Raw genomic sequence first — 23,893 nt, 5'->3', positions numbered from 1 at the left:
AGCGTCTGTCAAAATTCATAAACCATGTAACACAAAGACTGAAACCTAATGTAAACTATGGACTTTAGTTGGTCCGTAAATTTTAACAAATGAATCACACTATTATAGGATGTTAAAAATAGAGTAAACTGTGGGGGCAGGGGATGGGATATATGGGAAATTTGTGTTCCTTGCTCAGCTTTTCTAAACCTAAAACTGCTCTAAAATATGAAGTCTGTTAAGTATTAAAAAGTTTAAATGAGATAATATTTGAGAAATATACATAGCACAGAAAATCAACTGTAGTTTATCTACTTTTATTATTAATTCATTGCAATTATTTATGTCAGGATCAATTACTTTTTATGTAAGTTGATTTGGGGTTCATATCATAATTTACTGATTATAGATTCTGCTATTGTAAATTTTAGGGATTATTATTTAAAAAAAAATTTTTAATGTTTATTTATTTTTGAGAGAGACAGAGACAGAGAGACAGAGTGTGAGCAGGGGAGGGGCAGAGAAAGAGGAAAACACAAAATCCAAAGCAGGCTCCAGGTTCCACATTGTCAGCACAGAGCTCTACGTGGGGCTCGAACACAGGAACCTTGAGATCATGACCTGAGCCAAAGTCAGACGCTTAACTGACTGAGCCACCCAGTCATCCCTAGGGATTATTATTTTTAATAATAATTAAAATTATGCATATCAAAATGTTTTCCAAATGTAGTTTTTCTTCCATTAATCTTTAGTCCATGATAAACTTTGCATGAGAAGTTTTAACTACTATTAGTTTTATTTTCTGCGTATTATGTTTCCTAGTATTCACCATGAGGGTCAAACATGGTGCGGTCAACAGATTCTATTCTTTGATTTACAGACATATGATTTTGACTCAGCTGTTTAGGAACATGTTGCTTGCCTACAAGACTTCACAACCCCACCTCTCTCCACTCCATTTATGAAATAGAAGAGGGTTTTCTGAGGTCTTCTTATAAGGGACAAGCAGATAAAAATCAACACAATCCCACTCACACACTGGTTTAGAACAGACTTTTTGTTCTCCCTGTGAATGAGTGAACACCAAGGAAAGAGAGGCTGTGGATGCCCCACGCACCTGGAAATAACCCCCTCTCCTCTTCATCTTGAAGTTCTGTGTAGGAAAGAGCACTGGTAGTTTCCACATTTTCATTCCCACTTTGCTTAAAAACCAGTTTTGATTTGGGCAGCAGTTCAACAAATGAAAAGACTAAAGTTCTTAACCTCTCTGACAGCTAAGAGTGACCAAAGTTTAGGTCAATGACATGCGAACAGAGTATGATGGGGGACTTTGGGGAGGCTGATCAGATGGGACAGATATAGCTGGGAGGGCCTCTTTTCCCTCCTTCTTTTCTCCTGCCTGCAGTCTCAAGTGTAGACCTGGACCATGGACAGCCTTGATGATAGAAACCACATGCTAAGATGCTGGGGAAGGACAGATGACCCGTGGTCTTCCATGATGAGCAGTCCAGGACCAATAAGGATGGCCTGCCTCTAGAGCTTTTTTGGGTTTGGGGGGTTTGCTTTTGTCTTTGGTTTGTTTTATTAGCAAATGTCCTCCACCATAGGGGTTGTAGGAAAGTTTTGTGAATACAGAAAAAGGCAGGTTAAGAGGACGGCCCCTCTCCTGGAACATAAGTGATTTTCTCTGGTTATTGTCAGTAAGTCACAAATAAGTCAGTGTTATCGTCCAGTTGCCTGGGGTGGGGGTCACTGGAGTTGTCCCACAACAGAAAAAAGAGCTCTTTTATGTGAAAGAGATAGAAATCTTTGTTTGTGCCACATTATTTTTCTACTGGATTTTCTACTATATATAGGCAAATATAGGAGCTTTGCCATTGAATCACTATGTGACCTTGTACAAGATAGGCCCTTTCTCTGGGACACAGCCCTTTGTGCATAGTGGCAGAGACAGGTATGCAGGCAGCTTGCATGATTCTGAGACTTGGTGCTTCTGCCTGGCTGACATTCATGCCCTCTTCTGTTGGGAACAGGACATTAGTGTTTCTTTAGGGAACTGCCCCTTCCCCACCCTTCATCCTAGTGGCTGAGACTGACAGCCTTGCTGGGTCCAGTGGTGAACATATGACCCAGGCCTCAGCAGCTGTGGGGTGCACAGAGCTGGCTGAAGGAGACCAACCTCATGTGTGGAGCTACTAGTACAATGTACACGCGTACACGTCAGCTTGCGGGCTCGTGTATGCACTCTTCTTGGGTCTTCCCCAGGACCCCTTGTGTGTGCCTGGCCATGGACACAAAGCCTGGCTACCATACACTGTGTTCCTTTCTGTACCCATATCACTCCATCTCAACACTCCAACCTGTTTTGATGGAGCTGGACCTCACTGAGCATCCACTTATGTGGTTCTGTATCAGGCTTTTGTTGCACAATTAGGAAACTGAGGCCAAGAGTGAGTCAAGGACCAGTCTGGGGCCCAGGAGGTGGGCAGAGTCCAGAGGATAAGGAAGGGCTTTGGCCTTGTAGGCCAGGGCTCAACACATCCTGAAAGAGTTTACTTGGTGATGAGAAACTCTAGGATCCCAGGGGGCCCCTGCCCACCTCCTCTCCATTGTGGAGGTCATTTTCCTCTCCACATCCTCACATGTGCTCAGGCACATTCACTCACACTGACTTCTCGGGTGGGGAACATGGAGGCATGGTCAAGAAAGAGCAGACATGGGAGAACTTACAAGAGGGAGAATGGAAAGAGGTTGGAGGCAGCTCTATCATGGGGCAGTGGCATCCATTTCCCTAACTACCTGCTCGATAGGGAAGTCCCTAAGTTTCCAAGGGTAACTTTGAGAGAAGGACTGGGGTCTTGCAGTCCACTTCTGTGAGCACCTGGAACTACAATGAGCCCACAGTCCCTAGTGTGGACAGTGGCTACAGGAAAACAGGTCAGGAGGTAGGTCAACGACAGGCCAGGGGACAGGCAATGGGGTGGGGGACAGGTGAGGAGGACAGATGTGTCTGGTGTGTGTGGAGGAGGGTTAGAAGGGGTCCGGAGCAAGGCCAAGGCTTCTTCCAGGCTCCCCTTCCCCATGACCTCATTCATGCTTCTTGGGATCATCTCCAAAACAATGGCTTGCCCCCAAGTCTTTGTCCACTTTTGGGGAACCAAAAAGTATGCTGAGGCGCTATACTGGCTGTATACCTTTGAGGAGGTTGTCTTGACCTTCTGAACTTGAGTTTCCACATCTGTAAATGGGAGCAAAAGCCTACCTCATCAAGTCATTAAAACAGGTAAAGCATAGGAAAATCCAAACTGATGCAAAGTCAAAATGCAAACCAGGTAAAAGGAACAGGAGTTGATGAAATCAAGGAAGGAATGTAAGCAGTCCATCCGAGTGCCACAAAAAGCTACTAACAAATGAGATCTGGTGTGGTTAGGCCATTTAATCAAGGAAGAGAAAACCAGCAAGGAAGATGCAAGATGGAGGCTTCCAGAGGGAAGGATCTGAGTCTCACAAGATTTAAGGGGCCCCTAGGAAAATTAAGGAGTCCTGGAAGATTTTCCTCAAAATGCTATAATTTGGTCAGGCAAGTTGCCAGGCAGATACCCAATCAAGACTGGATGAATTCTTTGTGGGTTGCATGGTTGCAATTATCTTACACTTTGTTAAATGTAAATATACCCATGCCCAGATAGTTTTATTATTTCCTTTTCCAAGATGAAGTGCCAAGCACGCCTATTGGAATTATGTCCTCTGAATTACTGGTCTCTATTTTAAGTGGCCCAATCCTGTGACCCACCAACCCTGAGAACCACATGGAACCCCCTTTCACCTCTGTCCTCCTTACCCATCCACATGGGCAGGGACCACACCATGTCCTGGTCACTGATGAAGCTACAGTGCTGGGTATAGAGCAGGGATGGATGAACGGATGGATGGATGGATGAACGGACAGATGGATAGAGAAGGAGTCCATAAAAAATGAACCTTTACATGGGGTGGGTTGAGGGTGTCACAAGTACAGGCCCTGGATGGTATCCACGGAGCGCTTCCAGCTGTCCTTCCAGCGCTGAGCCTCCTTCACCTGCAATGTGTTGTCGTCCTGGATCTTCTTCAACTCCTCTTCAAATAATGCTAAATATTTCTGGGAGCAAACCAGCAGGAGGAGGCCAGATGAGGAGGGACTTTTGGACTCTGGGACCTACAGGAATGCAATACCCCACTGGCGGGTGGTTTTTAACCTACTCCAGACACTGACAAGGGTTCCACAAATCACTTCTCATGTAATCTGTTCAGCAACCCATTCGGCAGGTCCAGTTGTTTTATAGATGGGGAAACTGAGGCTCAGAATCTTGCCTGGGGTCACCCAACTAGAAAGCGGCTGAGCAGGACAAGGACCCATCCCCCTGATTCTGGACTCTGCACCATTCCTAACTGCCATCCCGCACTGTGGCTTCCTTGGAGCTCAGGGGACTTGGTTTCCATGTAAGGCTGATCCCTCCACACCTTGAGCCCTTACTGAACTCGACAGAGGTGTCCCCTCTGCCCAAGCTTGGCATAGTGGCCAGGGAAGGGCATGGGCTCTCCCCCAGTGGGGTCAGCCTATCTTGTACCCTGGGCAGGACAAGATTTATTTCTCGGCGCCAGGACCAACACTGCCACAGGCAGCATCTGGGTGCAGCCTCCTCTTTAGACAGGCCTCAGGGGTGACTAATAGGCACTGGGCTCAAATCCTGCCTTTGTTACTTCATAGCAGCACGAGGGGGACACATTTCTTTAAGCTTCAATGTCCTCATCAGTACTAGGTGGACAATTCTTTTCCTCATGGGGCCATTATGAGTCAGTGAGATGCCTCATGTTGAGAGAAGCGTGGCAGGTGCTCAGTAACTGCCAGCTGCTCTACCTACTGCCTCCCACTGCTCCCATGGCCTCTGTGCCTCTTACTACTCTGTCCCCTCACTCTGACTCAACTGTTCTTCCAGAGGTCTTCCTTCACCCCTCAGTCTGGGTGGTGTCCCTCAGCTGGGCTCCCCCTGGCACTGGGGCTCATGCCATCAGACCCACACTATCACTGGGATTGGACATGACCCACGAACATGGGTCTGTGAACATTAACTGTCTTGAGTGTTGACACTGTGCTCTGGGGCCCCCTGGCAGGGGTCACCTTCCCCATGGGCCAAGCATGAGGGCACCTTGGGATGGGAAGCTCCCTTCTTCCCAAGGCAGCCAAACTGAGCTGCCCTGTGCTCTCTAGGACATGCCCATCTGCACTCTGTCTCTCGACTCACCAGGTAGACGGCATCTCGGGCTTCCACGGCTGCCAGGTGGCCCAGGGTCGTTTTGGTGGTGATGATGGATGATGTTTTCCGGAGGAGAATCTTGTTTTGGATGGTGACGTCAGTGGGTTTGATTCCTGGCCACTTCCTACAAACAAACACACATGTAAAAGTCTGACATGCTTGTCATCGTCCTTCACAGCGCACCCTCCAATCCCGGTGGAAACGTTTGGCATATCTTTGTCTTTTTTTATTTTTTAAAAGATCATGTTTTAAATGTCTTCATTAAAAGAAAAACCTTACTGAGCATTTAACATTAAGTTTCTTCAAGTTCTTTTTCCTACTTTCACACTGAATCCGTGTGTGTAGCCGGTCTTGGGTTCTGCACGGGAGAGAGGAATGCTGCACTTCTAGTTGTCTCCCTTTTGCAGGCCTCAGTTTCCTCAGCAGTGGGCCAGCCAGGTGGCAGTCACCGATTCCTGGCCCATTTTTCCTACTGGGTTGGGCAAATCACTGCCTTACTTCCTCTTCCAGAGTCACATTCTTGGGGCACAGAGAACAAGGACTTTGACAGCTCTTATCACACATGCAGCGCTCCACAGTGCGACCAGTGACTCAAGAATGTGCCCCATACTGGGATGGGCCTCCCTTTCTTTGGGGACCCCTTTGTGGGTCCTTATCAAAGGAACTAATAGCTGGTGAGCTCTTAACTGTGTGCCAGGGGCACTCTAAGTACAATCTCATTAAACTTTCTCTTTGTAATACCACAGAAGGTGGGCTTCCATGCCCATTTCACAGGCAAGGAAACTGAGGCTTAGAACATAATGCCTTTCCAAGGCTTCCAGTTGCCCCTGACTATGCCGCTGCCTCGTGCTCCAGCAAACTCAGCCATTGGTGGTATTCTTCAATGCTCTTGGTTCTTACCTGCTCCCCCGCTCAATCAGGGGTTTCTCACTTTCTTCCTTCAGGGAAAGCCTAGCGAGTTTCCTCCGTATGAGGATTGATGTTTTCTGTTTGGTAGGCTCCATCCCTGGCAGGCAAAAGACAGTTTATGACCATAGCCTCACACACGGGCTGAGATCAAGGGGATTTCCCCTGACCTTACGTTTAGAGGGATGAGGGCTTGCTCCCTTCCTTCCGACTTGGGAGTGTCCAGTGGGAGGCAGAGCCCAGTCCCACAGAGAAGCTGAAAGCACCAGATCTGAAGGCCCAGGGGGGGTGGGGGGGCTGGTGATGGGAGGTGTGATTTAGGCGGTCTTCCCAGCTCCAAAGCCCAGAGCCCAACGCTCTGACCTTCACACAGCTTCCACAAGCCTCCAAATAAGCTTTATAGACCCCTCCTTGGCTTATACTAGCTCAAATGGGTTCTGAACTATCCCTGGGGCAAACACATTCAATGTTGTCCCTCTGATATCTGGCTCACTGACCTGTCCTTTCAAGTGCCTTCCTGACGGGGCTGCAGCAGCCGAGTGACAGCCAGTAGGCAGGAGCTGCCCCGATCTGCCAGGGAGGACAGGGCCAGGCTGCTTGGCCCAGAAGCCAGAGTTACAGCAGGAGAGGCCTCTCTGGGGCTGGTACGGGGCTCTTCTAGCTCCACGGTTCCTTCCAAGTTACCAAGAGTGGCTTCCCTGCTGCCTGCTCTGCCCAGCCTCCTTCAGGCCTCATCTCCAGTGCCTCTGCAGGCCCTGCTTTCCCAAACAAGGCCTGCACTGGACACAGAGACTTCCAATATGGGAAAATGACCACTACCTCAAAATGCATATACATTGTGACCCAAAAAGTCCACTTCCAGGAACCTATTGCCCCAGAATAGAGATACAAGGATGAAGATGTTCCCTTCAGCACAATTATAGGAGTGAAAAATTGGAAATGGCCCCATGTTCAACAGCAGGGGACTAATGAATAAAGTACAATGCACAGCAAGTGAAAATGGTCAAGAAGATGATTGACTGGCTTGGCCAATGTCCACCTGAGGGCGAATTAGGTCATGGAAGAGCACACACCCTGTAACACACACACACACACACACACACACACACACACACACTCAGGTCTGTGCCCAAAAGGAAAGGACTGGAAAGATGGGACAGCAAACATTAAGGGTACTTAGTTCTGAGTAGAAGGACTGTGTTCTTCCCTTTCTTTGTAATTAAGATTGAGTTTTTAATTAAAAATATTTTTTAAATGTTTTTATTTATTTTGAGAGAGAGAGAGAGTGATCAAGCAAGGGAGGGGCCAAGAGAGAGGGAGACACAGAATCCGAAGCAGTCTCCAGGCTCAGAGCTGCCAGCACAGAGCGTGATGCAGGGCTTGAACCCACGAATTGTGAGACCATGACTTGAGCCAAAGTCAGACGCTTAACCAACTGAGCCACCTAGGCACCCCAAGTTTTTAATTTTTACCATAACAATGTATTGTCTTTGTAATAAAAACTTTTGAGAGTGCACGTGTGAGCAAGTCGGGGAGGGGTAGAGGGAAAAGGAGAGACAGTTAAGCTGGCTCCATGCTCAGAATGGAGCCTGATATGGGACTTGATTGATCAAACCATGAGATTACGACCTGAGCCAAAATCGAGAGTCAGACACTCAATCAGCTGAGCCATCCAGGGATCCCAAAAGCTCTTAAAAATAAAAGTAATATATTTTAATTACTCACTAGGTAAGTAAATGGATAACATTTACTATATGATTTAAACCTTGAGGTGCCTGGAAGGCTCAATCGGTTAAGCGTCAGATTTCAGCTCAGGTCATGATCTCGCAGTTCATAAGTTCGAGTCTGGCATCGGGCTCTGTGCTGACAGCTCAGAGTCTCAGCCTGCTTCAGATTCTGTGTCGCTCTCCTTCTCTGACCCCTCCCCTGCTCATGCTGTGTCTCTGTCTCTCTTTCTCTTTCAAAAATAAACAAAATAAAAAATATTAATCTTTGTATAGTTATAAAAGCAAAACACACGTTAGAAAAAGTTTAAACATCACCTAATGGTGGGGGGAAAAGAAAAAAATTTAGGAGTCTGTCACCATTCCACCCACCATGGGTGATCATTGTCAACAGTGTGGGACCTGTCCCTCAGGCTCTGTCTTTCTCATTCTGTGTCTGTCCCTCACACAGATTCACATACATATATGTGAATATATGTTTATATCACATATGCACTTTTTTAAAAAAAATGGTATCATAGATAAGTACTAATTGTGAACTTGCTTTTTCCCATAACAGTATTCCTTCCTGACTCTGCACACTGGCACGCGTAGACACGCTGACCCCCTTTAACGGCTGCCCAGTATGCACTTGTACATCGGGACCATAATTTACTGATCCAATCACCTACACGTGGATGTTAGTGTTGTTTCCAGTTATTTGGAACATCAAATGGTGCTGTGATGAATATGCTTGGAAAGATATCTTTGGAAAAATTGTGTATTTCTATCAGATATATTCCTAGTGTTAGAACGGCCGGGTGAAAGGTATACACCGTCTGAATTTTGACAGGTGCTGACAGAGGGCTCTCCAAGACAGGGATATTGAAGTATACTTCTCCAGGGGTCTCTGTGGTACCTGGGCTTTCTGACATTCTCACCAGGGCTGGGTGTCACTCAATTTGCAAACCTTGCCAGGCTGTTGGTGAAAAGTGATATCTTAATAGTGTTTACATTCTCATTATTCATCCTCAGTGAGGTCAAGCATCTTTTATACTCACTGGACATATGAACTGCTTCTCTTTTGCATTGCATGTGTTTGTCCTTTGCCTCTTTTTAGAAATGTAACCTCTACCATGGGGGAGGTTAGGTCTTTTTCTGGCCTATAGCCTGTTAGGAACATTTGTCCAGTTGTGGTTTTTCTTTCAAGTTTTTGACATTTTTCTTTGTTTTTATTTTGGCCATGGAGGAGTGCCAGCCATCGCCTTCACAGCTTCTGGCTCTCCTCTCCTACTTAGGGAAGCTGTCCCTACTCCAAGATTATGAAAATATTTACTATTAGGGTTATTTTTTTACATATAATTTTTGACCCATTTGGGATTTACTTTTTTCATTAAAAACAACAACACCTTGCTGTTAACGAAAACCAAAAACCATCAGTCCTCTCGGTAGAGAATCTGGTTTCATTCCAGTGAGCTGGGGAAAAGCAGATGCCCTGGGCCCGTCTGCCTTCACCTCACCCCCACCCCTGGGGCTCAGGCACAAGGTCCATGGCACCACTTACTTGCAACCTGGACATCGTCGATGGTGACCACTTCATCCAACTGCAGCAGGAACTTCTCGGTGAAGGTGGCCAGGCTGGCTATGAAAAACCGGCCGTACTTCCTGGTGAATTCCTGCAGGGAACATGGGGAGTCTGCTGCTGCAGGGAGAGGGGTATGCCCCCAAGGCCAGCTGAGGGAGGACTTGGGGAGCTGGCAGGTGAGACGAGACCAAAGCCATGAGTCAACTATGTCCGAGTTAAGTGGCATCTGGTCCTCAGCCAAGAGGCCTCTCCCAAGAGCTGACTGGGCTCAAAGATAGGAAATGGTTTAGAACTGGTCAAGCTGGGCGCCTGCATGGCTCAGTCAGTTAAACATCTGACTTCGGCTCTGGTCATGATCTCACAGTTTGTGAGTTCAAGCCCCGCATCAGGCTCTGGGCTGACCGCACAGAGGCTAGAGCCTGCTTCAGATTCTGTGTCTCCCTCTTTCTCTGCCCCTCCCCCACTTGCTTTCTCTCTCTCTCTCTCTCTCTCTCTCTCAAAAATAAATAAACATTAAAAAAAAAAGAGGTGGCCAAGGAACACCCAGAGGTTATTCACTAAACACAAAATACATAGATGTGGGTTTTGAAAAAAGTTCTCATTAGTAATTTTGTAATTAATTCATTTAGAAATCAAAAGATGCAAGTTAAGCCAGCCAGTAATGACCAGCCAGCTCTATGAAACCTGCTGGCTTTCATGCCCCCTTTGGCCAGGGTACCATCTAGGGGCCATGCTCAGTGCTGTTGCTGGACTGTCAGTTGGGGAGTCTCTCTGGGGGCAGTACAGCCCTCAGCACCCAGGCCCGGCAGCCAATGGCACTACTGACCTCAAGCTTCTCCCTGGTTGCCATAATCACAGTGTCTAAATCGTTCTGCCTTTTCTCTTCCACTTGACACAGAGACTCCATTTCTTGGATATGTGCGGGATGTCCGAGATTTTGATGGAGCTTCTGGGCATTTTCATCCTTTAATCAAACAATCCAGAAATCAGTGGGGATTTTGACCTGGTCTCTAAGTCAGGGCCAGAATGTCATGGGCCCATGCCCTCTGCTAAATGGCCATAGTCAGACTTGTGTGCTCTGACCCGGGTGCGGGAAAGGCCATGGATGGACAGAGGAAGGCAGAGAAGGCAAGATGGGGGCATGACTGGAGCTGACTCTGAGGGCTGGGGAGTGGGAGAGCTGAGCAGCAGCCCCAGTATAACCAGAGCCTTAAGTCCAATAAAACCAATGGCATCCATGTCTCTGCTCCAAGAACCAGGTAGACCTTTGCTGCTCATGTCAATGACCACACTCCCACAGAATCAGCAGACCCACTCATTAAATCCAAAAAAGGAGTTTATTGAACACCTTCTATGAAGAAGAAGGCATTTCTCCAATACCCTGTGTCCCTTAGTCCCCATGCAACAATGCCAGCCTGGCCAGTTCTGCCTATGCCTTGCCCCCATTTCTGAGCTCCCAGGGGCCCTTGGTCCCAGAGAAGGAGGACTAGTCCTGGGGCTCCCACCTTCCTTATCTCCAGCTTCTCCTGATAATCCCAGAACTGTTCCCGGATCTCTTTGGCAGATGCACAGAATCTTTTCCAGTGGTGTTCTTTGAAGTTCTCCATCACCAGCCAGCAGACCTGGGGCAGCAGCTCCTCAAATCTCCTCATCTGGGCCCGTAATTCTACAGGAGTTGGGAGGTGGGGGACCAGGCGAGGGAACAGAGCAGAGCCAAGCTGCTGAAGTGATCTCTTCCACAAAGCCCCAAAGTAATTTCCCAAAGAGAAAGACTTGGTCTACAATGTGGTCATAGCTATCTCATTAGGAGGGATCCTGTGGTCAGAGCAGTACAGAAAATACTGGATTAAGCAAATTCAAAGGACTTCTCTTCAATACTCTACAGGACTTCCCAGCTTATGAAAAGTGCATGCAGCCTTGAGGAGTCTGTTTTATCCATTATCTCCTCAAAGATTGCCTCGACCCTGGTCCCCTTCTGTCCCTGGGGACCCCTAAGTAGCTCTACGTTACACCTACCTTCTCATCCATATCCCTTTACCTCTCCCAGACTATCATCTCTTTGTTTCTCTGCATTGTGTTTTAGAAATTTTCTCTGATAGTAGAAGCCATTCACAATTTCAAAATTTCAACTATTTATTTTTCCAATATAGAAGTTCTCTTTACTATCTATTGGTTCTTTTTACTATCTATTTGGTCATTTTCATAGTCTCTCACTTCTTCCTCATGTTTCCAGTATCCTTTTTAATTTAACTGTAATAAATACATTATTTTATATTCTGTGTCTAATAGGTTCAGTATCTGAAGTCTTTACTGATCTCATTCTGCTGCCTCATGCTTTAGGGGCCTTTTCCCTGTGTGTGTGTGTGTGTGTGTGTGTGTGTGTGTTGTGTGTTTGTTTACTGTGAGCTCTTCTTCTGGGAATTTGACTTGTGAGAATCCTTAGAGGCATGAATTGAAGGTGGGTTTCTTTTCTAGAAAGGATTTATGGTGTCTACCAGATAAGCATCTGGGCACCACTAATTCAAGACCATTTTAAGCTAAATTGTCGGTTGGAGGTCTTTTGGATGATCTACAAAAACAAAGTTAACTTCAGGCACCAAGGCCATTTTATAGTTACAGATTCTTATTAGAGTTTCCCTTCTGCTTTACCCAGTACCAAGGTTTTTTAATAAGACAGTTTCCTTCTAGTTGCTACTGCTGGTGGTGCTGAAGGACAGGGGAGGGGGACTTGGTTTCTGTCTCATTCACCCCACTTTGCAGCTAGAGCCCTGAGGGGGTGGTCCCAGTTTTCTGTGGCTTGTGTCCTTCCAGACTTTGCACCATGGGTGGTCTGGGGCTTTGTCTTCTGCTCCCAAAGCCCTGGAGGCCATGAAAACAAAGGCTCAAGCTCACCTGGGAGTCAGCAATATCCTTACTGCAATGTGTTACTGTTCAATTTCTTTCTTGGAGTTCCTATTTTCACCCAATGTGGGACCCTTGTGTATTTCTTACTTTATGGGTAGCTCATCAATTAAAAGAGCTCTTCCCAAAAATGGTATATGTTTTCATTGTAAACGTTTTCAATACTTGTAAATGTTTTCAGTGGGAAAGGTGGTCAGGACACTGGACTCCCAAATTTCAGGAAATGGAAGTCTCCATTTAATGGGAACTGTGACTCTTCCAGAGAGGGACATAATCTTCGGCATTTCCCAAACCCATATGTTTGACCACAGAACCTTTCTTTTGAGGAAGGTCACATAGGATAGGATCCCAGACTTCACATGGGGACATTCTGAGCTAGAGAAACAAAATGCTCCAGTAGTTTCAATGTCAGTCATTCTATAGCCACAGTAGTGAGAGCCACCACTGGTTATTTCCTCTGTATATGGCAAGTCTGGGTAGTGGGCTTAATCCTCAAAAAACTTGCACAGTGAGTGTTGTCTTTATCTCCAGTTTACAGACAAGGAAACTGAGGCCCACAGAGGTGAGGTGACTTGGTCAAGGTCATAAGGCAGAGAGAAGGCAGTGCTGGGCCTTGAAACTAGGTCTAGCTCTCCTCCAATCATCTCCCTCTTCTACCCAACACAGCAGGAATAATTAGGACTTATAACCGCATAAAACATGCGTGGCTACGGACAAAGATGCAGAGGAACGTGGAGAAATGGGCAAAGGTGGGCGCTGGGCGTGTTTTCACAGCCTCTTTAATGTCATTACAATAAATGTAAATGGCAAGATGTATTCTACCTGCCTGTTTTCACGTCCCTATTCTCCAGGAGGCTGTGTCTATCGGGGTCATCAGAGCCCAGCATGGGCCAGGCATACAGTTGATACTTAACAAATACCCGTGGAAAGTTTTCTTCAAACGTTCAAATACAGAGTTACCACATGACCCAGCAATTCCACTCCTAGCTATACATCCAAGAGAAAGGAAAATGTATGTCCACACAAAACATGTATGTGAATGTTTATAACAGCAGTATTCACAGTAGCCAAAGGTGGAAACAGACAAATGTCTACTGATGCAGGGTAAACAAAACATGGCATGTGCACACAATGGAATAAGAGTGAGTCATGAAAAGGAATGAAATACTGACACATGCTACAACACGGATGAACCTTGAAAATGTTATGCAGAATGAAAGAAACCAGTCACAAAGGAGCACACAGTGATTCCGTGCATATGCAAGCTCAGAATAGGAAATCTACAGAGGCAGAAAGTAGTTGAGTGGTTGCTTAGGGCTGGGGCAGTGATGGAGGGACAGGGAAGTAGTGATCGTTGCCCAACTCTGAGAATATACTAAAATCCACTGAATTGGAGATTTTACACGGGCAAATTGTGTGGTATGTGACTATCTCAATAAAGCTGTCAAAATTACCTGTGCAATGAACAAAACATTTTTAGTGATACAAACCACCAGATTTCTCAAGAAAAGTGATTTTTTTTTTCAGCGTTGTTGTGCCTCCCAGTTAAATCTGATCAATGTTTTTACCTAATTCCAAGATGGCAGCTTTTCATAGGGAGGCTCCTGTGCCTCCCTCAGTGACCTCCAGGTCAGGAGGGCACCCTCCAGGCTGTGAGGCCCAGGCTCTGCTCAATTGGTGGCATGTGTCACACCCTCAACCTGCCTGCCCGCCTGCCGCCCAGACCCACCTATGAGGCAGGAGTTATGGTACTCGTCTGTCTGGACACGGTATTCCAGGATCCTCTTGCAGATATTCTCTGCACACTGGTCAAAGTTTTCGTACATGCAGTCAGGCCTGGTGACTGAGTGCTTCTCTTTGCGGTAAAACTCCTGCAAAAGAGGTCGATGCTGTCTGGGCAAGGATGCTCACCATGGGGCTCTGGCCCATGCTCCTGCATCCTCCACCCCACTCTCCACACCTCCTAGCCCATTCTCCTGATGTCACTCTTCCTACCCAACTGCCCTTTTTACCACTGCCAATATCCCAGTACTCAAGGCATAAGTGACTGAATGGCAAAACTCTTTTTTTGTCCTTCAAGACCCAAATGGAATCTCATTCCAACGACCAGGTTGAGAGAATTCTATGAAGTGCCAAACTAGGTACTAGGCCAAAGGCCACAAATATGGATGACTCACAGACCCTATTCCGAAGGGTTTGCAGCCTAGTTGGAGGCCAACAGGAACGCACACAGACACCCCTGTGTGGGGTGTGCTGGAATCGTGCACTCGGTATCTCCAGCAGCCCCATCCATCTCCCTGTGGTGCCGCCATGTCTGTTGCCCTACACGGGGTGCTGGCCTCCCAGGGACAGAGACTGGGCTTGTTCCTCTTAGCCCACCCAGTATCTGACATGTAGTAAGTGTCCGAGAAATGTTTGGTGGCTCAGCAAATGGATAAATGAATGAATGAGGTTTAATTTTTAGGATGAAGAAAACACCACATGAGGTGACAGAAGCTAGGTAGCTGTGGTTGTGGGTCCCTTTCTCTCAATTTCACCCACAAAGCCATTATCAGCAAAATCTAAGAGGCAGAGGTGGCTGGGGACATATGGCCAGCAGCCAGTCCAGGGGCACGCAGAGGCCTCTGGGCAGCAGCCCTCACCTCCACAACATTCAGCAGATGTTCATTGCTCTCCCAGAGGAGGGTCAGGATGATCCCCTTAAAATCCCTGAAAGACACAAAAGACAGATCCCTGAGGGGTCTTGTCTAATCACACCAAATGGTGTGGACAAAACCAAATGGACAGAACATTCTGAGTGCTCAGCAGCCCAGCCAGGATTGGACAGTTCATGTGATTCCCAGGTGTGTTCTCACCTAATATTTCTATTTGTCTAGTTTAATGGCTCTTGTATGTGATAAGCTGGGTTTGGCCCCTTCCAAGAGTCTATTCTCTTTTGGCCTCATCACTCATTGTAGCTACTTGCTCCTGCCCTGGGACCTTTGCACACACTGATTCCTCCCCAGAGAACACGGTTAACTTTCTTCTTGGTCACATTTGCTCCTGCTCTTCCTCAGATCCTAACCTGGTGGCAATTCCTGACCATCCTGGTCCAATGCTCTCAGAGTGGTCCTCAGCTCTACAACACTCCCCACAGAGGGATTTGGGATTGATTTTTGTGACCGGCTGATTAAACTCTATCTCTTCTAGAAGATGGTAAATTCCATCTAGACAGACCGCATGTGTCTGTTTTGCTCACCATGGGACCCCCAGTCCCGCTACAGAGTCTGAACTTATTTGTACCTCAGTATTGGTTGAAAGAAGAAAGAACAATTTCTTATAAATATTAATCAAACAAGCAGGACTTCCTGTAGGACCAAACATCCGCCTTCCGGTACCTCTGCCATTTACGCTGACTCTGCACACACTGGGGCTTGATTAAACAAAGTTGCCCAGTACCAGTGGATATTCCTGGCCAGTTAAGTCAATTATCTCAATAGTAAAAGTGAAATAAGGGAAGGGATAGATGTATTAGAACTTAATTTAACTTAGAACCTTAAGATGTAGGACACTTAATTTTTCACAATTTCTGTTAAGTGATGCAGCCAATTTCTAAAACATATGTATATAGGCCACTCACTGTTTCATTTTAAAATTCACTCATCATAACTAAAGAAAATTAGAAATATACTGAAAAGCAAAGGAGAAAATGAATGCCAACATTTTATTGTATTTCCTTCTGGCTGCTTTTAAAGTCAGTTTGGAATTAGGTTCATGTGTATTTTACATTCTGTTCACTTGTTAAGTGTTCCCCCACATTAAGATATCCTTTTAAATGGCTGTGTAACACCATCTAGTATGTAAGCACCATGGTTTGCAATCCTCTATTTTTGGACTGCTAGGTTTTCTGATTTTTTTTTTAATCTTTCTTTTTTTAAAATTTATTTATTTAAATTCAAGTTAGTTAACATACAGTGTAGTATTGGTTTCAGGAGTAGAACCAGTGATTCATCACTTACATGTAACACCCAGTGCTCACCCCAAGTGCCCTCCTTAATGCCCATCCCCCATTTAGCCCATTCCCTACCATCTGTATTGAAGAGTCTCTTATGGTTTGCTTCCCTGTTTTTATCTTATTTTTCCTTCCCTTCCCCTCTGTCCATCTGTTTTTTAAATTCCACATATAAGTGAAATCATATATTTTGACTGACTTATTTTGCTTAACATAATACATTCTAGTTCCATCCAGGTCATTGCAAATGGCAAATTTTCATTCTTTTTGATTGCCAAGTAATATTCCTGTGGTGTGTGTGTGTGTGTGTGTGTGTGTGTACCACCTCTTTATGCATTCATCAGTCGATGCACATTTGGGCTTTTTCCATAATCTGGCTACTGTTGATAGTGCTGCTATAAATATTGGGGCGCATGTGCCCCTTGAAGTCAGCATTTTTTTAAGTTTATTTATTTTGACAGAGAGAGAGAGAGCACAAGTGGGGTAGGGGTGGAGATGAGAGAGAGTTCCAAGCAGGCTGTCAGTGTAGAGCCTGACGCAGGGCTCAAACTCACAAACCATGAGATCATGACCTGAGCCAAGATCAAGAGACAGATGCCCAACCAGCTGAGCCACCCACGCACCCCCCAAAATCAGCATTTTGTATCCTTTGGATAAATACCTAACAGTGCAATTGCTGGTAAGATACTTCTGTTTTTTTTTTTTTGTTTTTTTTTTTTTGGAGGAACCTCCATACTGTTCTCCAGAGTAGCTGCACCAGTTTGCATTCCCACCAACAGTGTAAAAGAGTTCCCCTTTCTCTGCATCCCTTCCAGTATCTGTTGTTTCATGAGTTGTTAATTTTAGCCATTCTGACAGGTGGTATCTCATTGTGATTTTGATTTGTATTTCTCCAATGATGAGTGATGTTGAGCATCTTTTCATGTGACTGTTAGCCATCTGGATGTCTTCTTTGGAGGTGTCTAGTCATGTCTTCTGCCCTTTTCTTCACTGGATTATTTGTTTTATTGGGTGTTGAGTTTGATAAGTTCTTTATAGATTTTTGATACTAACCCTTTATCTGATATGTCATTTGCAAAAATCTTCTCCTATTCTGTCGGTTGCCGTTTAGTTTTGTTGATTGTTTCTTTCGCTGTGCAGAAGCTTTTTATCTTATTTTTTAATGTTTACTTTTGAGAATAAGAGACAGACAGAGTGTGAGCAGGGTAGGGGCAGAGAGAGAGGGAGACACAGAATCTGAAGCAGGCTCCGGGCTCTGAGCAGTCAGCACAGAACCCGACATGGAGCTCGAACTCATGAACCATGAGATCATGACCTGAGCCAAAGTCGGTAGGTTAACCAACTGAGACACCCAGGTGCCCCCAGAAGCTCTTTATCTTGATGATGTCCCAATAGTTAATTTTTGCTTTTATTTCCCTTGTCTACTATTTGACTAGGCCTCATCCTTGGACACCACCTTTGGCTTGCTATGTCCTATGTTAGTAAGAATACTACTAAGTCAGGGGCACCTGGGTGGCTCAGTTGGTTAAACATTGGACTATTGATTTCGGCTCAGGTCATGATCTCACTGTTCATGAGATCGAGCCCCATGTTGGGCTGTGCACTGACAGCATGGAGCCTGCCTGAGATTCTCAATCTCTCTCTCTCAAAATAAATAAATAAAGATTTTAAAAAATAAATAATTAAATAATTAAAAATACTGTTAAGTCAGTTCAGATACTACCCACCCACCCCCACCCAATATCTGAGCACCTCTGATTTCCAATAGCCATGGCCTGCCTGCAGCAAGAATCCTGCTAAGTAGGCAAGAATCCACTACCGTTGAATTTTCAATCTACTGACCTCCTCGCTCTGCATTTTGGCTATAAATCTTCTCTTGTCCTTATTGTATTCTGAGTTGAGCCCCATCCCTCTTCCCTGTTGCAACAGTCTTGGCGCCTATTGCAATGGTCCCACATAAAGTATTCCTTACTGTTTTAACAAGTATCAGAATAATTTTTTCCTTAACACCTCCCACTGGCAGTGCCTGGGAGGGACCATCTGCACCCTCCCTTGATAAACCGGGAACTTCCTCTAAAATCTATTTACATATTGGTTAATGTTGGGCAAAATATGGAATGGATTTGTTCCCTTTTCATTTGTTTGCATTCTAGTGAGAATTAGTGTTTTGTCCACATGTTTGTTCCTAATTTTATTTCTTCCTCGTGTGTGGTCTCTTCCAATTCTCCCCTTACCCTATTGTGTGCTGGAAATTTCTTTAGCAATTTTCTGGGGGAAGGGGATGGGGAGAGGAGCCAATTTTTCCTTTGTTGTCTTTATTTACCACTATTGTGTCTTGACTGGCTGTTATCTAACTTTTAATTGCATTTTATCTCAAAGGAGTTTAAAAATTTATTTGCCAAAATTTTCCATCTTTTTCCTTGTGATTTCATCTAGTGCTTCTTGGAGTGATGATCCTGCATTACTCAAGGGCGGCCTGTAGATGACTCGCTGGCTTGTCTTCACAATTCCAAGAAGAGGACTCTCTTCTACCCACGTGCACAGGGAAGGTGAAGGCTTGGGGAGAAGTCACTTAGCCAGAGTCCCAAGGCGGGGGTAAAAACATCATCAGTCTGATTCCATTTTCTGAGCAATTCACCACTGTGTTATGCTAGGAAAGTCTCTCCCTTTCAGAGATTTCATAAGTGCTTGATTTTTTTTTTTTCTGTTTAGCCTGTGATCTTTTTTTCACCACTAAAATACTGTGGTGCATCCATACTGTGGCTATTTAGCAATACAAAGGGATGAACTAGTGATACCTGTGACCACTTAGGTGGATCTCAAGGGCATCATATTGAGTACAAAAAGCCACTCTGCAAATGTCATACACTGTATGAGACTGTTTATATGACCTTCTTGAAATGACAAAATAATAGGGATGGAAAATGATCAGTGGTTGCTCAGGGTTAGGGATGGAGAGGGAGAGGGCATGGGTACGGCTATAAAGGGGTGACAGGAGTGACATACAGTTGGTGGTGATGGAACAGTTCTGTTTCTTGATTGTGGTGATAGTTACATGAATATACACATGTGATAAAATGACAGAACTATAAAAAGTTGAGAGTCAAGATTTTGATGATGAGGAATGCCTTTTTGTGAATGGGACAAGGGAGCATCTAGCTGCTGACTTGGACCCAACTTCTAGGTCCTGAAGTCACTCTTCTTTTCTTTATTTTTTAATGTTTATTTCTTAGAGAGAGAGCTGGGAGAATAACAGAGAGAGAGGGAGACAGAGGATCCGAAGCAGGCTCTCCGCTGTCAGTTCAAAACTTGACATGGGGCTTGAACCCACGAGCCATGAGATCATGACCTGAGTCAAAGTCAGACACTTAACCAACTAAGCTGCCCAGGTGCCCTGAAAACCATCCTTCTTTGCAAACTTCACAAACCCCAGAGATAAGACCAGTGGGGCAAAAAGGCTGATGGTGAGTTCCCTAATTAAGGGGGAGAGGGTATCTCTGAGTCTCTTTGATTGCTTTCAATTTTCTGAAGTTGCTTATTTGCTTGAAATGTAGACATTAAGTGGAACAGAGTTTGTTTTAATAAATGAAATTAAAATAAAGGGAAAGAGGAATGAGGGAGGTGAGGCATTAAAAAATTGAAGAAAAAAACCCGCAAACAAATCCCAGACTTGAAAGAGGTGTGCTTCCCGCTACCCCAAAAAGCTTAACTTAGAAAATGTGAAATTTTGGTGAAAATGTCTCTCAACAAATTTAGGTGAAATGGGATGAGACAAACTGAACTTGACCCTCATCTTTCCCCTTGCAAATCTCTCCTGCTCTGCCCCCCACTTCTTATTTTCCCCTCAGCTGTGTCAGATTTAGCCACCCCCTTTACAGAGACAACAAGTTAAAATGGACTTAAAGGAAAAGGTGCCACTTACTCAGCTGGCGGCGGTGGCTTCTCCCCGAGCACCTGGTACTTTCTGTCCATTCGGTTGGGCTTGGAGTACCGTGTGATGCTGTGGGACAAAGGTGGATCAGTGTTCTGGAGGCTGGGGTAGACAGGCAGGTCTGTGGGAGCCCCACCTAACTTGCTGGAGGCCCTGCGTCTGCCTGTGGGACACCGTGACCCCCATGTCTGGGCCTGAATCCTTCAAGATACTTCCCTACTCCTCAAAGCTTTGGAGATGCTTATCGTGGGGGTCAAGTCCTTATTGCTAAAACTGACCCAAGGCCCCTGGGAAGGGGCAAGGGGCCAGAAATTCATATCCTTGCTTTCCTGTGGGGAGGACCCAAAGAAAAACAGGTTGAGGTGCTTTTCAAACAAAAATACAATGTGCCCAGTTAAACTTGAATTCCATATAAGAAGCGAATAATTTTTAGTGTAAGCATGTCCCATGCAACATCAGACAGCCTCAGCAACATGGACTTCATTTTGTAACCACTGAGAGACTGAATATACAGATGGGCAATAGCTGGACTGTACAAAAATACAGAACTCTGACCCAAAACCTGCAGCAATGTGCCCAGGAAACCAATTCCTTGTCTATAATAAACAACTCGGGAAGCCAGCCTGATAGAAGTCAGATCTGGAGGAAGCCATATTGTCATCTCTAGTGGCAATCCAGAATGCCAAACAATAACTCCTGTAACAATCATCTCCAAATGGCCAGGACTTGATTACTAACTGACAGCTTCCCTGAATTTTGTCCCTGCTTCCAACTTAGAACCAATCAGGGAAAGTCAAGTACATAGCCCTAAATAATCACATAGAATGCCCTGCTGCTAGTTGGCCTGCCTCCAGCTTCCCCACATCAACAGCCTCCAATAAAGGCACATTTAAAGCCTTCCTTTTCTCCACTATACAGTTTTTTCACTCTTGTCTGCCTTTGAGTCTCTGCTAAAACATAAGTAATGATGGCTGACTCCCTTGCTGTACCAAGCTCCGAATAAATAGCCTTTGCTTTTCTCATTTGGTTGGTCTTAGGTTTATTTCCACGTTGCAGATGGCATTCATGTTCATGGACCTTTTGGAGGTATGCAAAGCAGGAATTGCCTCACCGCTACTTCCTCAAAACCAGGAATCAAACCATATAAATGAGGGCTCACAGAGGACCCAAAAGTCAGTTCAGCCACTGGCTCTGTTATTTGCCTTCTGTTGAATCAGTGTCAGGGGCCAGCGGGGCCCACATTCACTGAGTAATGAGTCTAATGACCCCTACAGGGGCATAATGGGCAGAGTGCCTGACCAGGATGCAGAGGCCCAGGATTTCTCCTGGAGAGAAAGCCATCTCCAATGTCCCTCTTTTTGACTGGGAAGAATGGGTATGGGAGGAGGGCTGGGATCTACCAGTTGTGACCATGGAAAACCACTGAATGCCCAGATGGGCTCTCAAGGTGGGAGGCCTGTGTGAGCTGCATCACTCAGCAGGAATGAGCACAGACCTGACTAACGCCAGCTTCAGAGCCAACCTCTCACTGGGTCCGTTGGGGTCTCAGAGCTGTGAGTACAGGTGGTACTTTCTGAGGACAGTCTGATAAATGGACAGGGTGGTCTCTGGCCTATGTCTAGGGGGACAGGGAAGGCATCTGGGAAGGGGAGATCCTCAGCAGCCCAGCAGACCTACCTCGTTATTGAAGTGGCACTGGCACTGGACAGGACCTTTCTCACGACATGTTCTCCCCGGTTCCGGTGTCGCTTCAAGCCTTTGGGTGATGAGCACCCAGGACAAGAACAGAGGACCCAAGGTGAGGATGGACCAGGTGGCAACAACACTGGCTTTCCCACCGCCAGTGCCCCAAGACCCACAGGTCTGTTTGTCTCTACCTGTCTGGAACCGATCTTTGTCGCACTGCTGGGTTGAGCATTTTGAGTTGGGAAGTCTGAAACCAAAGGAAAGGATATGAGCTTTTCCCCAGTGACCATGAGGACAGCTCAGGGCAGGCATTGGGTACCATCCCAGTTAGCACATAATACCATGTGAATGTGTCCTATTATGAGGCCCATTTTAGAGGAGGAAACTGAGGCCATGTACACCCCATGGCCACTCACTGCAGGATCTTCTTGACCACTTCCACAGCCGGGTCTTCAATCATGGACTTCCCCATGCGGCTGGGCTGGGCAAAGGACTCAGGGGTGACCAAGTCTACCTTGGCTTCCTCTTCAAGGACTTCTGAAGACACCAGGATGTCACTCTCCACCTCCATATCGATCATGATGTCATCCTGCAGGCCCAAGAGAAGGGCCTGAGTGTGTGGGCCCAGTCTACATGCTAGGGATGAAGGCAGCTGGGTTCATGTTCCAAAAGCACCTTGCCCAGGGGCTGCAGCGGGAGGCTAGCTGCCTGATTCTTTGAGTCTGTATTTTCCTTCTAAAAAATCGTAATGGTCATATCTTCTTTAGAAAGTCATTCATTCATTCATTTATATGTGCATGTGGCTTTCAAAAATATTTCCCAAGCACCTGCTTTCTGAAAGGCTCTGGCTGGGTCCTGGGACACAGGGTGGAGAGGTAACATGTGATCTTTGTTTTTATAGGGCTTACAGTCTAGTCAGAGAGACAAACATTTAACATGCACTTCTACAAATAAATGTCTAGTCAAAATTGTGACCAATGCTATGAAGGAAAAGTTCCAAAGTCTTCCATGAGGCTGAGGGTCGTGGATTTACAAGGCCAGCCCATAGATGTGTCCAGGCAGTGTTCTTAAAATGGGTGAATGAATGAATGAATGTGTGGGCAAGTGAGTGGCCAACATGCCCTACAAGTTGGACCTTAGAGAAAGGGTAGGAATAGTGGCCCACAATGAGGGCTTAGTTAGGCTATTCCCTATTTTATTTGAGTCTTGTCTCAGCAGTGGACTATAAGAGGGAAGGACCCTAGCTGGACTCCTGAGTTCTTTCTTGAAGGGCGCAGGTGGTATGATGCTGGTGGTATGATGGAGGGTTAGTATTGGCTGCATGGTGGGAAGCGCCTCCCCATAGAAGGAAGGACTGGTTCAAAACATGGCAGTGAGAGCAGAACTTGAGGGATGTCCACTTATTCCCATATTGTTCTATGTCACACACTCCTGGAAGTTGGTTGAGTGTCTCTGGTGTTCAAAACCTGATGTGAGGGGCTGAGTGCAGGGTGGGGGTGACAGAAGCTCTGCCCTCTTGGGGTACACAGTCTGGAGAGATAGCCCCTAAAAATGGAGACATCACTGTGGTCTGTGAGAGAAGGCCCAGTGGGAAGTGATGTCTTTTGGGTGGGAGTGGGGGTGAGAAATGAAGAGACCATGGAGGGCAGACCAAAGAGGCTGCTGTGAAGCCTCAGTTGAAGGATGTGGATTTCACCCTGAGTGATCAGGAGAGTGGCACAGTCAGACTGACCTTCTCCAACATTATGTCTGGCTGTAGTTCAGGGAGTGGATCATGAGGGAACGTGAGAGGAAAAGGGCAGCCATGTGGGCAGGAAGATGTTGGTGGAGGTGGGGTGGGGAGAAGCCAGTGGTTGCTTATGCGCATGGGTGGGAAGGAAAAGGTTGAAAGGCGAGGGTAGCCTGAGAGCTGGCAGC

At 46.0% G+C, this 23,893-nt stretch overlaps 1 protein-coding gene across 2 annotated transcripts in view; it reads right to left on the bottom strand.

The window, feature by feature from the left end:
- Nucleotides 1-797: 797 nt before the first annotated feature.
- The window catches only part of CCDC180 (coiled-coil domain containing 180), a 64,592-nt gene continuing 41,496 nt past the window's right edge, over nt 798-23,893 (bottom strand). Inside the window, exons 27-38 of one of the 2 annotated variants that reach the window (XM_045468441.1) lie at nt 22,393-22,565; nt 22,168-22,223; nt 21,968-22,046; nt 20,282-20,359; nt 15,011-15,077; nt 14,098-14,239; nt 10,973-11,133; nt 10,294-10,431; nt 9,447-9,558; nt 6,174-6,279; nt 5,262-5,397; nt 798-4,117 (exon numbers count right to left, since the gene is read on the bottom strand). In XM_045468441.1, coding sequence (XP_045324397.1) covers nt 3,986-4,117; nt 5,262-5,397; nt 6,174-6,279; nt 9,447-9,558; nt 10,294-10,431; nt 10,973-11,133; nt 14,098-14,239; nt 15,011-15,077; nt 20,282-20,359; nt 21,968-22,046; nt 22,168-22,223; nt 22,393-22,565 — 1,380 coding nt within the window. In that variant the 3' untranslated portion in view covers nt 798-3,985. The remainder of the gene's footprint in view (nt 4,118-5,261; nt 5,398-6,173; nt 6,280-9,446; nt 9,559-10,293; nt 10,432-10,972; nt 11,134-14,097; nt 14,240-15,010; nt 15,078-20,281; nt 20,360-21,967; nt 22,047-22,167; nt 22,224-22,392; nt 22,566-23,893) is intronic. The other variant, XM_045468442.1, reaches the window with a different exon arrangement.

Source organism: Leopardus geoffroyi, chromosome D4 (assembly GCF_018350155.1).
Source record: "Leopardus geoffroyi isolate Oge1 chromosome D4, O.geoffroyi_Oge1_pat1.0, whole genome shotgun sequence".
Taxonomy (NCBI): Eukaryota; Metazoa; Chordata; class Mammalia; order Carnivora; family Felidae; genus Leopardus; species Leopardus geoffroyi.
This window is presented reverse-complemented; position numbering and strand designations above follow the sequence as displayed.